A 15406-nucleotide genomic window follows, 5' to 3' on the forward strand; every position below is an offset into this window, starting at 1 on the left:
TGCAAAATTTAAACACCTAATTGGTTTTGATTCTGTCTGTATTTAAGCCACTAGGTGCTTTAGGATGGTAGACAGTTCTCCCCTCTTAACAACCCAAGTGGGGTTAGAATGAATGTGGGCCTGGCACAAGGACACCAGCTGACTTTTTACCATGCTGAGAGTATTTCCTGCTGTTCCTTTGTGAACATTTTGTTATGAGTCTTTTGTGCCAGTTAGATGTGTGTGTTGCACATACCTAATGTGCTCAAAAGAGGGTTTTGGGGAAAACTGGCCCAGAGTTGTAGAGTGCTTGTTGTCTGTGAGATTTCATTGCCCTTCCTTTAATCCATTTGATCCCTTTTTTGTATTTCTTCCTTATTGAGGTAAGTAAGTGGCGTTTCCAAACATCCATTTAAATTACTGCAAGCTGCCCAACAAGTGTTTCAAAAGAGTAGGAGAAAAAAAATGCCTTCTCTCAGCTGGCCATGGATTGATAGGTTTGAAATGCAGGAATCTGCCTGCTACTGCCAAGTTCCCTTGTGTCTTCAGTAAACTACTTGGTCTAGCAATATCATTGCAAGCAGTATTTGACTACTGTGGGTATATTTGTGGTCAACCCATCTCAAAAAAAGTATCAGAACCTAAAGCAATCAAAGTGATGGGTATCCTTTTTTGGTATCCACTGCAGCAAAGGTAGAAAAAACCATGGCTTTTATGAAAAGAGTTGGGGGGGGGAAGATACAAGGTTTATGAAACAACTCTCAGAAGTAAAATGGGAGGTTAACCTAACTGACTGCCCATTGCTAATCAGTTACTTCACTTACCGTGCAGCTGACTTGGGTGATTCATTACCACAGTAATCCTCCATCCACTAACAGATTTTCTAATCCCTGATCATCTTGAAAAAATATGTGCATGGATAAAGCATAGGTACATTACTAATTACTGGCCACGAAATAACTAGAAGGATGCAGCTAGTTGAGTGATATGTGAAATCCTATGACCTAAGTTTTCATAAATATCCCTTTATCAACTATAACTACTAGAACCTCATTCGAAAGATGGCTTCACTGATCTTTACAACCAGGGGAAAATAAAAGGAGACACCTGACATGGGTGAGATTCCTGCAGTTGAAAGGCAACAGAAGAGTTTTGTATAAAATGCACACACTTTTTTTTAATAAAAACCAGATTTTCACAAAAGTTGCCCACTGAAATTCTTCACCTATGCTTTCTACAACAAAAAGATTACCAAAATATAAAAATGCTGAAAAACAGCTTGAGGTAAGATTTCAAAATTCAAATTGCAATTTTCTTTAAAAATAGCTCTATCAAAATTCTAAACACTTTGAAGATACCTACCCTCACTATGAAGTACAAATTTATGCTAAACACTTCCAGATTAGCTAATATAAAAAAGGATCAACACATACATTGTTTCACAGGACAAAATGAAGTAACGATACTGTACTCGCATGTCTCAATATATGTACAACTCACAACCTATACACAGTAAATTTGGTTCCAGATCAGCTTTTACCATCTCAGCTGGAACAATTAACCTCATTGTTCAGCCATCTTCCAGGTGATAAACCAAGACAGGAGGTTCTACATTGTCCATTTGCCTGAGTAACTCGTTGCGTATAAAACAAGATGTAGGCCTGGGCTTTGCATACATCCTCCATTGTGCACATGTCGAGCTTGGAATCATTGCAGTGTACCCAGAATCCTGGAACAGAACAATGGAAAATTATCACTATTTAATATTTCTTATTAAACACCATAAAATTTACTAAGAAACAAGCATGACATATAGAGAAATAGCTTTGTCTCAGAGTACTATGTGGGGACGACGACAAAATCTATTAGAAGGATGATATGCAGTGTCCAGATTAGACACTGAATTCTAAACTGAAGAAATGTTATAAGGTGACATACAAGTCTTCAGAAATTCTACCTATGGTGTTAAAAACTCATTTTAGAAAATTACTATCAGAAGCAGAAATAGTGTATTACACACTTAAATTCATACCTCCTTCTGAATTATAGCAATAAGCTGTGTAGTGGCCAGAGCCAAATCCTTTCCCATGATGCATCACAACAGCAGATAAGTCGTAGATAAAACAATCCGGTGCAAGGGACTTCAGACATTCTCTGCAGCAATAAGGTTCCATGTTTAGCATCTGATCAAAGCTAACATGTACACCAATCTTCTCCCGATGATTGCGTCCTGACCATCTTAAGCAAAAAATTATAAAATTATTTTTCTACTTCTTACAGAGGTACTTTCAATACAACTGCAGGCTGAAAAGCTCTCCTGTGGATTAAAGCTTGGGTATAGGTGATGTCTGGGTCCATGTATCTGCTTCAGTTGTGACAGCAAAGGTGCTTCCCAGAAAGCAGAGCTACTGTGAAATGGGAATAAGACAAAGCTGCCCATTATATTAATGTCCCATGCTCCACTGTAGGAGCTCATATAACAGCCTGCTGAAATATCCCAGTTCAGGGTTTTGCCTTCAACATGCTTCTCTTCGCAGCAAGCCTGGCCGGTTAATTTACACCTATTTGTGAAACTAAGCCTCTGCCCATTGCATCTGGGGCTCAAACTCTTCTCTTTTTTAAAAGTTGTATGGAAGGTAAGTGTCATCAGCTATGGCTTTTGTCATCACAGTTCTGCATTAAATGAGAATAACAACTAATGGGATTTCTCCTTTTCATAGAATCATAGAGTTGGAAGGGACCACCAGGGTCATCAAGTCCAACCCTCTGCACAATGCAGGAAATTCAAAACTTCCTCCCCCCCACACACCTAGTGACCAGAAGATGGCCAAGATGCCCTCCCTCTCATCATCTGCCTAAGGTCACAGAATCAGCATTGCTGACAGATGGCCATCTAACCTCTTCTTAAAATCCTCCAGAGAAGGAGAGCTTACTACCTCCAGAGGAAGCCTGTTCCACTGAGGAACCGCTCTAACTGTTAGAAAATTCTTCCTAATGTCTAGACGGAAACTCTTTTGATTTAATTTCAACCCGTTGATTCTGGTCCGACCTTCTTGGGCAACAGAAAACAACTCAGCACCATCCTCAATATGGCAGCCCCTCAAGTACTTGAACATGGTTATCATATCCCCTCTCAGTCTTCTCCTCTTCAGGCTAAACATACCCAGCTCCTTCAACCATTCCTCATAGGACTTGGTCTCCAGACCCCTCACCATCTTTGTTGCCCTCCTCTGGACAAGTTCCAGCTTGTCTACATCTTTTTTAAATTGTGGTGCCCAAAATTGAACACAGTACTCTAGTTGAGGTCTAACCAGAGCGGAGTAAAGCGATACCATCACTTCGGGTGATCTGGACACTATACTTCTGTTGATGCAGCCCAAGACTGCATTTGCCTTTTTAGCTACCGCATCACACTGCTGACTCATGTTCAGTGTTTGGTCTACTAAGACTCCAAGATCCTTTTCACACACACTACTGCTCAGACAAGTCTCCCCCATCCTATAATTATGCATTTGATTTTTCCTACCTAAATGCAGAACTTTACATTTGTCTTTGTTGAAGTGCATTTTATTAGTTCTAGCCCACTTCTCCAGCCTGTCAAGATCATCCTGCATCTTGGCTCTGTCTTCTACCGTATTTGCTACCCCTCCCAATTTAGTATCATCTGCAAATTTATTAAGCATCCCCTCTATTCCTTCATCCAAATCATTTATATAGATGTTGAACAACACAGGGCCCAGCACAGATCCCTGAGGAACTCCACTAGTCATTTCTCTCCAAGTGGATGAGGAACCATTAACTTTTGTACAACTCTTTAAAGTTCCCTTGTTCTGTTCCGGCACACACATGCACTCCTTGTTTTCTTGGTCCACAATCTCCTGCTACAGTTCCTTTGCTTGTCTAGTCCCTTGCTGCTAAAAGCTCCACTGCTCCTGTCAACTGCACCTTATATGTAATTTTGCCTCAGCCTCACTGTCTCCTTGGCCTCACTTCTTTATTTCCATGTGTCCACCACACAATCAGATTCCTGGTTTTTTGTTCATTGCTTACTACCAAACTTCAGTTAACCATGTTGACTAGCCCACCAAAAGCATACAGCTTAGGGCCCCGAATAAGTTTCTCACCGCATCCCTTGTTAGTAAATTTTCCCCCAGGCCTCCATCTCTTTCATCTAACCTTTCCTCATATATCTGTCTGCAAGTCTCCAAGCTATTTTGCCCCCTTTCTTTTAGTTACACTACCAATGGACCTTCAGAAAACCTCAGTTTGCCCCAGATTGTTCCTCCTGTTAGAACATTTTTTTTTTTACAAAACATATTATATTTCCCTCCTTTTAGAAGCTGGAACATTAATACTCTGATGCAAATACCTTTGCTCCTCCAGAAATTGAAAAGTTCAAGAACGCTCCATAACATCCACAGCTGCTCAATCACTACCAAAAATTTGGCCACAATAGATTTAAAACATTGGACAAAAGGATCCCTTTAACCAATGCCTGAAGAACACATATGTTGGAATCTCAAGAAGCATGATTTACAGACCAACTAGATGTATAGTTCTTAGAGGCAAAAAGAGCTAAGACTCCTTGAGAGGGCTGCCTGCCCATATTCTATTTATATACATATCCAAAGTATAGTTCATTACCTGAACCGCTTAAGGTGTAATCGCAGAACCTGAGGTAGTCGACATACCATAAGCTGCTTTTGTGCTTCTGTAAGTATAACTGGTTTGGAAGAAAACTTTCTTCGTTTTGCTGAAGTAAGAGACAAAAAATCCTCCACTTACATAAAACAATAGACCAAGTCCTACATGAAAATGTACACAATTCAGGTAACACACTTCAAAACAGACTCTCATTCTGCATTTCATTCTACTCAATGAGATAAAAATATAAAGGATTTCATATACACAGCTAAGTTAAACAGAATCCATTTCTTGAGCTAGCCTGCAAACATTATTTTGACTCACAAAGTGTTCAAAATACAACTATATTATTTATGAGACACTGGTGAATATTCAAGACCACCAATAGTTATAGCAGGAGTTGTAATGCAATACTGCTAGTTAAAATGATTTAATCATTATACATTTATATGCTAAAAGTTGCTCAAATCATATTTCCTTTGTCAAGAACCATCATGTAGGAGTTCAAAGCTGCACCATATTTTTACCCTTGTTATTGAACGCTCAGGACAAATGTCTTTTTTTCCTGATGTTATTTTAAAAAGTGCACTGATAATTTCAGCCTTCTTAATTGAAGCTAGTTCACATTTTATATGGAGAACAGATGCATGAGTACATACTGCCTTTACTCACTGTTGCACTGATCACAAGCGTATATCTTTCCTTCCAAGGCTTCTGTCTCTGTAAACTTGGCCAACATTTCTGTCAACAAACAGGGATACTGACAGGTCGTCTCTTTCCCATTGCAGTGGTATCTTTCTGGAAATTCCAGTGACAGGTCCCAGAAGGGTTCTATAGTATTTGACTTATTGTCACAAACAAGACATGTAACCTGCCAAGACAAACCATCACTTAAATTGGAATATTCCACTCTCAACCCAGATACCTTCACTAACAATAACAGAGCAGGTAAATATATAGGAATCATGGATACCAACAGAACCTTTTCTATTTTACCCTAAAGAAGCAGCACCACTTTACAGATAAGTCAGCTAAGGTGGGGAAGGGATATGACAAGTGTTTATAAAATAAGGCACAGAGTGAAGAAGATGGACAGAGAGAACTGAAGTTTCCCTCTCCCATGGGCCCCCAAACTTGGGGGTACACAAAAAAACTGATGTGTAACAGATTCAAGATGGAGAAGAAGTACTTCTTCACACAACGATCAATTAATCTACAGAACGCACAAAATATAGCAACAGCTACTGGTTCAATTGACAAATTCATGATGGTTAGGTCCATCAGTGGATCTTAACTACGATGACTAAGAGGAACCTCCTTTTTCTGATCCAGCACAGCTACCCTTTCTGTTCTGTACTTTCAAGCCTAAATAAAAGTTATAGGTTTTTACTGTTTGGTAATTTTATTTCAATAAAGCTGTAACACTGCTGCTCAGTGAAAGCTCCTTTGTGTATTTTATGTATTTTATGGAATATACTTAGTTTGTGTTAAGCGCTTTTCTGCCTTGTTTTTTATACAGCAGGTGCATCTTAGTCAGAAGTGTAGCCACACAGAACTATCAGTTTGTCATCTGAATGCCAAATGGGTTGCACTGCCAACTCAGGAAAACATCCTCCCCAGATCAGCTCTGAAGTCCAGTACTGCAACTGCTTCACAAAGATCACTCCATATGATGGAATGTTCTAACGTCAGCAATGTCAGATGTTGGTCTGGCGCTTAGGCAGGAAGACTAAGGCAAACATTTAGGAATCAGAATGCCAGGAATACTGGGGGCATTCTGATTAATAGCCATAGCTGTAAACAACCATTATGAAATCCACAAGCCTTTTATTCCAGAGCAGAGTCAGTCAGTGAAACTGCTCTGTGTTAACTGATTAGTGAATTAAATTAACTGAGATATTAATAGCTGCACCCACCTTTTTAAAAGAAAGGCTGACAGGATGTTGGTTACATGAAATGATGGCAATTAAGATGATTCAGCAACGTATCAAAACCAGTCGGTTTTAAAAGAAGGGTTTGCACTGGGTAAGTAGAAAAGCTACAGCAGCTGCAGCCACATATGTTGGCAAGCATGCATTATACAAACCTCTCAATTCAGTGATAGAAATTCAAGTCAGCTTTGACCTGAAAACCCCCTCCTGTTCTAGATCTCAGTTTCTTCTCGTGCGTCTTTCAAATCACTACAGGCTGCACCAGACTGCATAGATATATTAAACCATTTGCTCATTGAAGCAAAAGGCCAAGACTGTTCCGAATATATTAATTTACAACTGTATGTGTTCACTTGTTACTTAGCACTCTGGTATGAACAATGTGGTGTAGTGATTAAGAGTGGTGAACTCTAATCTAGAGAAGCAGGTTCGATTCCCCACTTCCACAGGAGTCGCGGACTCTAATCTAGTGAACTAGGTTGGTCTCCCCACTCCTACACATGAAGCCTGCTGAGTGACCTTGGGCTAGTCACAGTTCTCTCTGAACTCTTTCAGCCCCACCTACCTTACAAGGTGTCTGTTGTGGTGAGAGAAAGGGAAGGTGATTGTAAGCTGGTTTGACACTCTTTAAAAGTAGAGAAAATCGGGGTATAAAAACAAACTCTTCTTCTGCTTCGTCATGATCAGTATTCATTACTCTTCAGGAGAAAAGATAGTGTAATGCCTTCTACATTCTTTTCTCTAACCTTCTAATTTAGGTTCCCTTCATGTCAGCAAGAAGTTACTACAGCTGCTGCAAAACTAGCATCTTCTGTATTCAAGAGTTGTTAGGATTTCATAATTCTGACCCGTTTTCCATTTATAAACATTTTCTAAGAGCTTGTAAGTTGTTATAATTACTGGTTTGCAGAACCCACAAGGCAAACATCATTTACAATTATGATTGAACCCCATTCCATAGATGCAATGACACTGACAGTCCATTCCTGAGATTTCGGGGGCTGGGGACAGGGTGGCTGAAGTGCCGCTGTGGCACCTCCAAATCCGTTTCCTGGCCGCTGAAATGTCGATTTTTTTTTTTTAATGGGGCTTTTTGCCCCACTGGAAACAGCAAGGCAGCGCCTGCTAAAAACAGGCACAGCCTCGCTATTCGTCCAGGTGGCGTACCCAGGGGGACAGGAGGATGCTACAGGCAGCTCTGCCCCCCGGCATGCTGGTGCGGGCCTTTATGCTGGTGGGATGCCAGAAGGCCCAGCCAGCATCCCTGGTCAGTGCTACCACGGCAGCGCCGGGAGACCAGTGTCAGGCCTCCCCACCAGCATTGGGGCCACTCATGGCTGCGGAAGTAGCTGGGAAGCCGCCGCGGGGGGCCCCAATGCCGGCACAGCCCTTTCCTGGCCTCCTGAGGACAAAAATCCTCAGAAGTCAGGAATGGCCTGTAATAATCGTATTCTGGTGTTAGTACTGCAGTTGCATGTACCAGCTATAGCTCTTACAGCCCCGGCTATATCAGACAATATTTTTTCAAGCTCTCTTCCTGGATGTCATCAGTAACTACAGTAAATTTGCTCCAGGTAAGTGCAGAGTACCTGACAAAAGTCCAGGTCAGCTTCTTTATGCATGGGGGGGGGGGAGATAGTTACTTGCTCTGAGCTTATTTTGACAGCTGTATGTTTGTAGCCAATATAACACAAAAACTGAAATTCTCAGAATAGAGTTACACCAGATAAGAAAATACTCCTAGAAACTGAAACCTTTAATTGGTGCATTACGTCTGTAGTTGTAGGAATATATGAAACTACCTTGCACAGAGGTTTTAAAAGATAAACCCTTAGTTTACCTTCCAAATTTAAAATTAAAATACCTGAAAGCTTGTTTGTTAAGAGAGGTCCTGATATGTCTCTATAGCTCTGATTAATGTTGCTAGACATTCTTACGCTTACATAATTATAAGTTAAGACAGAAATGGTTGGAAAAATGAAATATACAATATGTATTTCAATCTTTTTGTTACAAATAGACACAACATACCTGACTTAAAAGTTGTCCATGAAAAATGGTGTTGACCACATTCAAAACCTGTTTAATGAGCTTCCTTTGAGAAGTGGGAATGAAAGCTGGGCATTTTGTACCAGCTGTCTCCAATTCCTGCTGTACTTTATCCAAAAGTTCACAGAGAAATTCCTGAGCATCTTGTTGGGCATAACCATGGAAGGCTGGGATGAGTCTCCACACAGAATGGAGCATGGCAAAAGGAGATACCAAAGCCCACTTGCCAGACCACATGACTTGAAACAATGTATGTAGTTCGTGACAAAGAGAAATGTACTTTGAACTTGGCTCCTTAGGTTGAATAAGTTCCATATTTCTACTTTTTGATGCTCCACCACTTAAGCCTGAAGAAACACTACATCGCCTCGTTAAAGATGCCTTTGAGTTGACTTGGCTTTTGTTCACATGAAAAACAGAGCCAGCAGATGGAGGGTGCTGCTTAAAGGATGATCTTGTTTTCCCACTTGCTGCAGCGGCTAACAACTCTTGAGTCTGGTTCAAATCAAGTTTTAAAAAACATTCCCGAAATATGAGCAAATGACTCAACACCTGGAGAATAGAGTTCATATAGCATGTATTTCCCAAGTTCCGTAATCCTGTCACACCAGGAGTCACTGTAGGCCTTCGCTTAACTGGAGAGTCACTAATTTTTTTTAATATTACTTCTTCTGAGGTAGCTGTTACTTTCAGCTCTACAGCAGAGTCCAAACTTTGCGGCATTTTTAGTTCATACAAAGATACTTCTGAAGATTCTCTACCTTGATTTTGCAAGCGAAAGCTCTTCCTTGGAGGCATCTTTTCCATTTCTTCCTTCAACTGGCGCTTTCGCTCTTCTCTTCTTTTCCTAGCATTGACCCTTCTTTCTTCTGCCGCTTCTCTTAGCTTCTCTTCCTCTAAAATCCTCTTCCCACTTGGTGTCTGTTCAAACCAAGATCTGAACACTTTGCCCATTAACGCATGCCTCCTATGCCACAGAGCTGTGAACATACGGTCTTGATTATGAAGTAAAGCTTGGGCATTATTATGGGAAACATAATCGCTTGTGCCCATTGATCGCAAAGTCCTGCCACTACGCGTAGTACAGTCATAGTTTTGGCTCTTGATTGCACTTAATGTACTTCGCAAGAGTTTTAAGTCACCAGTTGCATTATCATTAAGAACGTAGTCATCACAAAGGTAGCAAAAAACATACAGCTCATTAACTTCCAATGCCACTGGATGATTGCTTTCCTGAAAGTGCTTCAGTGCATGTTCTTCAATGTATCTTCCACAAGCCACATGTGAGCAGCTGAGGCAGGTCCATACAGATTCTGTAGTATTGCACACCATGCAATGCCATTTGTGAGGGTTCACGATGGAATGATCCTGAGCAAGCCGCAGCCGTCCTACATGTTTACACTTATCCATTGTCACTATTGCAGTGTTGATGAAATACTACAGAAAGACATCATCCAAACAGTTCCCTAGAGTAGGCATTCTGACCTGCAAGGGAGGTTAAAAATTAGTGTTGCTTGTAGTTTCAGGCAGTGTATGCATTTGCTCATAAACTTATATTCATTTTTTTTAAATTAAAAGCCAATCTGTGTTACTTAAATCAGATGTTTGAGGAAAGTGTTAAAACAAAATTGTTTTCAGAAATATAAGTCTGTTTGAGTCAGAACTAACACTCTAGCTTCTACAAACTCTAACATAAAACATACACACCAACAGCACAATGAAAAGAAAGTTTAATCACTATCCCAAATAGTGTCCCTTAAATGAATTCCATGTTAGAGTTGTCCACAATGTAATTAAACAGGACCCTGCTTAGGAACTAGGTCTTTGTATAGGACACTGATCTTGAGACATGCTTTTATACCACAGCTTGATTTTTAACCAACTAAAAGTCCAATTTTAGTAACAGCAGAGTACAAAGTACAAAGGAAGTAGGGAAGATTCTGCTATCAGTCTAACACAGGGGTGGGGAACCTCAGGCCCGGGGGCCGTATGCGGCCCCCAAGGACATTTTTTGTGGCCCTCGGGAGCTCCAGGGCCCTGCTGCAGAGGCGGGGCGCAGGGTGGCCCTCCCAGAGAGTGTTCCTGGCGCCATGGCTTACAGCGGTGCTGCGGTGCCCTTTGGACCTCCTCTCGCCGATTGTCGGCTGTTGAGCAGCGAGAGGGTGGGGGAAAGAGGATGGATCCCGGCGGCAGAGCATGAATGCAGGAGCCGATCGGGCTTCGGGGGGGCCCTTTTGTGGACTCTGGGGAGGAGAGGGCATGGAGACTGGGCCCGGTCACGCGGGGCTCTGTGCGCCGCCGTGTGTGTATGTGTGTGTGTGTGTGTGTGTGGGCAGGGGAGGCTGGGGCCCGGTCGCGCGGGGCCAGCGGGTGTGTGTGTGTGTAGGGGGGGGAAGGCTTTTCTCTCTTTTCTTCCTCTTTTTCTGTCACTCTTTCTCCTTTCTCTCCCTCTTTTTGTCTCTTTCTTTGTCTCCCTCCGTCCTTTTCTTTGTCTCCCTTCGTCCTTTTCTTTCTTTCTCCCTCTGTCTCCATTTCTTTCTCCCTTTCTCCCTCCCTTCTCCTCTTTCTCTGTTTGCATTCCTCCCTTGCAGATCAACTGTGGGCTGCGACCACCTGGCACCTCGTTTGCTCGGGCCCACTGCTGGTTGCCCTTCCGCCTGGGAGGGGGAGTGGAGGCACCGTGCAGGCCTTCTCTGTGTGGCCTCCCCTGGGGTTGCCAACCTCCAGGTGGTGGCTGGAGACCTGGAAACCCTAGCCTCTTCCCCCCCCCACCGGGAGATCTACACCTGGTATGGCCCCTGAATGATGTCATAAATGTGCAAATGGCCCTTGGCAGGAAAAAGGTTCCCCACCCCTGGTCTAACAGCTCCACAGCAGCACAGTAAGATGAGGCTCAGTTAGTTCTCCTCTGCTCACAGATACTTAAGGCCTGGGCTTTCACAGCCAGCCTGTGGACACTCACTCTTGTAGCCTCTGAAAGTTGTGGCCTAGAGCTGCTAGGAAGATCTGCCAGCAGAGAGAAAGAGAGGAGGTCCTGCTCTGTATTCAAAAGCTTTGGCTTCCCATGACATGGCAAAGATTCACAAAATTATGGTGCAGACAGAATGATCCCCCCCACACACACACATAATAATTCAGACTTGGAATGACCCACTGTAAATTACTGAAAGGCTCAGAAAGAAGAAAGTACTTCTCAAAACACATGAACTTATGGAATTCACTGGTACAAAATGAGATGGTAGCTACTTGGTTAGAGGGGAAAAGCTTATCAATGGAGGGTCAGAGGACAAAAAGGAAAGGCTTATCAACAGCTATTAGCCGTGATTGCTGAATACAGCTCTCAGTTTCAGATAAGGACAAACAACTGGGAACTCTTGCCCACACCCTCCTTGTAAGCTTTCCAAAGGCACAGCACTCTTCTTTTGGAAAGAGTGCTGGACTAGCTGAGCCTTAGATCTGAAACAATCAGGCTCAGATGGGGTGCAGAGAGAATTGTGTAGTAGCAAAAGAACAAGAAGGGATAGCTGAGAGATGAGGGCACAGAAAGATTGTGTGTACTATCAAGCACACAGAAAGAGTGGAAATGTACGTGCTATCAAAATCAGCGAGAAAAGGTGGTTAAAGGAAGAATGGGTTAAAAATTACTGATAATAGTGACAAAGAAATTACTCAAATATATAAAATCTTTGTATGCAACTGACTGTAAAACATAATTTTTGCAATAAAATGGGCACCAAATTCAGTATTGTAGTAAACAGTTGTCAAAGGCTAGTATTTGTTAGTACCGTATTTATTTTTAGTATTTGTTAGTACCGTATTTATTTTTCAAGCAATGCTTTTTTAGCATAATTTATAAAGAGAACGTGACAAAATACTGAAGTGTAGTCAGACTGCATAAGGGAGCCAGCACAGTGTAGTGGTTAAAGTGTTAGACTAGGATCTGGGAAACCCAGGTTCAAATTCTCACCTTGCCATGGAAATTTGCTTGGTGACCTTGGGCCAGTCACACACTCTCAGCCTCAAACCTGGTAAGTATTTGAATGAAAGACCTCCAAGGAATACCAGAGGCGTGATGCAAAGGTAGGCAATGGTAAACCACCTCTGTTAAGTCTCTTGCTTTGAAAATCCTACGGTGTCGCCATAAATCAGCCGTGACTTGACAGCAAGAATTTTTTTTTAAAAAAAAGCCAGACAGTGCAGCTAACACATGATAGATGTCACTTACAGTACAATCCTCTGTATGTTTCTTTAGAAATAAGCCTTATTATTCAGTGGGGCTTATTCTCATAAAAGTGTTCTTATGAATGCAGCCCCAATTTATTTTCTACTGTTTTTCTTTACTACTGTTGTTTCTGGGTATACAACTGAACAGAAAAAAATTGCTGGATTGTGCTGTTAACAAGGGAAGACAAAGTAGAAATCTGACATTTGTTTTAACAATAACACCTGTACCTTACGGTTAAACACTTTCACGTGCAACCCTGCCACCTGACAATAAATGAGATGGCATAGAAGCTACCTTTTGCTAATACACACTATTGTCCGAAATGAAAGTATTACTTTGATGTAAATAGAAAATGCACCAGGATTACTTTGAAAGGCTTGTATTTTTGAACATTTAATATCTACTAATATTTAAACAACAAAAGCATGTAATTTGATAAGATGCCTGCAGTAATTAGTCTTCTCCAAGAGCACAACACAGCCACCACTAGGGGTTTATTTTTTCAGATACAAGCACTCCTTTAGTGGCAAAACAACTGTCCTCGCCAACTGCCAACATAATATGTCAAAATAAGTCCCAAAGGCTTACTGCCCTTGACTTGAAATCAAGGGTGATTCAAGAAACAGAGCTGTGTTTGAGGGGCGGGAAAGTTACTCTCTCCAAGTCTCACCTCAGTTTCCTAGTTGTGAAATGGGAATAGATAGTTGTGAGTACAATATTGCAAGATTTCACAAATGACCCAATTTTTACCAATGGTCTGGCATAATCCTCTCCCATAAAGGTCATGTGTCTAAGGTATACAGTGTTTACCTAACCAAAATGGTGGTAGCAGCAAATGTTTGTGTGTGAGAGAAAATAACCATGTTCAAGTTAATGATGTGGCCCTTACTGTTGAGTACGGTATCCCACATCTGATAATGGAAAGTTATTTCTTTGTATATCATACCCAAATCTTTATTAACTTCTCACATCATAAAGTTCCAGTTCTATCATAATAACTAATTTATATATAAAATTTAAGTACTTAAACCATTGCAGCTGGTGGGAAAAGCTGGATCTTTAAATAAAATTAAACTTTGTATTATAGTTGGGAGAGCCAGTTTGTAGTGATTAGAGTGTCAGATTAGGATCTGGGAGATCCAGGTTTGAATCCCCACTCTGCCATGGAGGCTCACTGGGTGACCTTGGGCCAGTCACTCTCAGCCCGACCTACCTCGCAGGGTTGTTGATGTGAGGATAAAGTGGAGGAGAGGAAGGCTATGTTATATAAGCTGCTTTGGGTTCCCATTAGGGAGAAAAGCAGGGTATAACTAAGTCACACACATACACTCACACAGTATGGGAAGCAGCTTTGTTTTTATTTATAGTGGTTCTTTAAGTTTTTTTTTAAAGGACTATAAGACTCTCTATGGCCATTTAGGTTCTTTTGTTCTCTTTCAATAGCTGCCCAAACCAGGGAGGAAGCAATCACGTATTTCTATTTTCATCCTGTCATTATTCCAACAAGTTCAGAGAGGCTTACATAGTTCTCCAGTGAACTGAGGGCCAAATAATACTAAATGTTGGAGATCCATTAATGTATCTTCCATTTGTTTAAACTTCCTTTAATAGCACTAATCGAATCAGAGCAACAGATCCCCACTGGGGAGAAAGGTAAGGGATAAAAATGAAGTAAACAAACATAGTCATTCAGTGAGATGTTTTAAGGGGGTCTCTCAATCTTTAAAACCCAATTGTATTTGAAGATAGGAAGCCTATCAGAATTCCAGAAATAATGGCATTGCTTTTTTTACATATACTGTTGCTATATTATAACTTACATTTAATTACAGCTCTTTGCTCACCCATTAGCAAATCTGCTAACTCACAATGTCTCATAGATTTTCTCTCCCCCATACCTTTTGAAACTCTTTCAATGAGATTTATCCAGAGGCCCTAAGGAAAGGAGACTCAAAAGAGTCTGTGCCTCATTACCAGTTACTTAAACACAACAAAAGAATGCAAGTGTGGGGCCAAAACACTGCACTTGACTGCTTATTCTAGGAACTCTGATTTATAAAGCAACATGCCTAAGGCATATTTACTTGGAAGTAAGTAGAAACGAACACTAAGGCTTACTTTTGACTAAACATGCAGGTTGCAAATGCCTCAGGACTTAGCACAAATAACTGTTTCCTATACTCCCAATGGTCACTGGCTCCTGCTTGTGGGGAACAAAATCAGATGTCAATAAAACATATCTAAGAATGTTGCTGAGGATAGCAGCCTTCAGGTGCATACTCAAGATCACTTAACAGTTTTGGTGATCCTTTGTTAAAATCAGGATAGTAAAGGCATAGTAAGAAGATGGGGTTCTCCCACGATTTCCTGTGTATGTTTATTATTCAACCCACCACACAGTAAGGCATGCTTTCACATTCAGCCTGATAAAGAGCTCTGGAAAACTCCAAAGCTTGCACAAAGTTATTTTAGTTGGTCTTAATAAAAGGCATAACATGTGTTTGGTTTTGGAACTAACAAACACAGCTATCTTCTTTTTAAAAAATGAAACTAATCTAGTCAACTGATTAGATTCATG

The 15406-nt window shown here is 41.2% G+C and overlaps 1 protein-coding gene across 2 annotated transcripts; it reads right to left on the reverse strand.

Moving 5' to 3' along the window:
* Positions 1-1494: 1494 nt before the first annotated feature.
* On the reverse strand, positions 1495-14974 carry USP44 (ubiquitin specific peptidase 44). Of its 2 annotated transcripts, none has more exons than XM_056847260.1 (6): positions 14947-14974; positions 8586-10088; positions 5296-5494; positions 4624-4732; positions 2012-2133; positions 1495-1708 (listed from the first exon to the last, which is right to left on the reverse strand). In XM_056847260.1, exons 2-6 carry the CDS (start codon positions 10011-10013, stop codon positions 1524-1526), a joined length of 2043 nt encoding a protein of 680 aa, XP_056703238.1. In that variant the 5' UTR covers positions 10014-10088; positions 14947-14974; the 3' UTR covers positions 1495-1523. The 2 variants fall into 2 exon arrangements, with proteins under 2 accessions (XP_056703238.1, XP_056703237.1); XM_056847259.1 differs by having other exon boundaries at positions 2012-2217.
* Between the last annotated feature and the right edge of the window lie 432 nt (positions 14975-15406).

Source organism: Euleptes europaea, chromosome 3, assembly GCF_029931775.1.
Source record: "Euleptes europaea isolate rEulEur1 chromosome 3, rEulEur1.hap1, whole genome shotgun sequence".
In the NCBI taxonomy this organism is placed as follows: Eukaryota; Metazoa; Chordata; class Lepidosauria; order Squamata; family Sphaerodactylidae; genus Euleptes; species Euleptes europaea.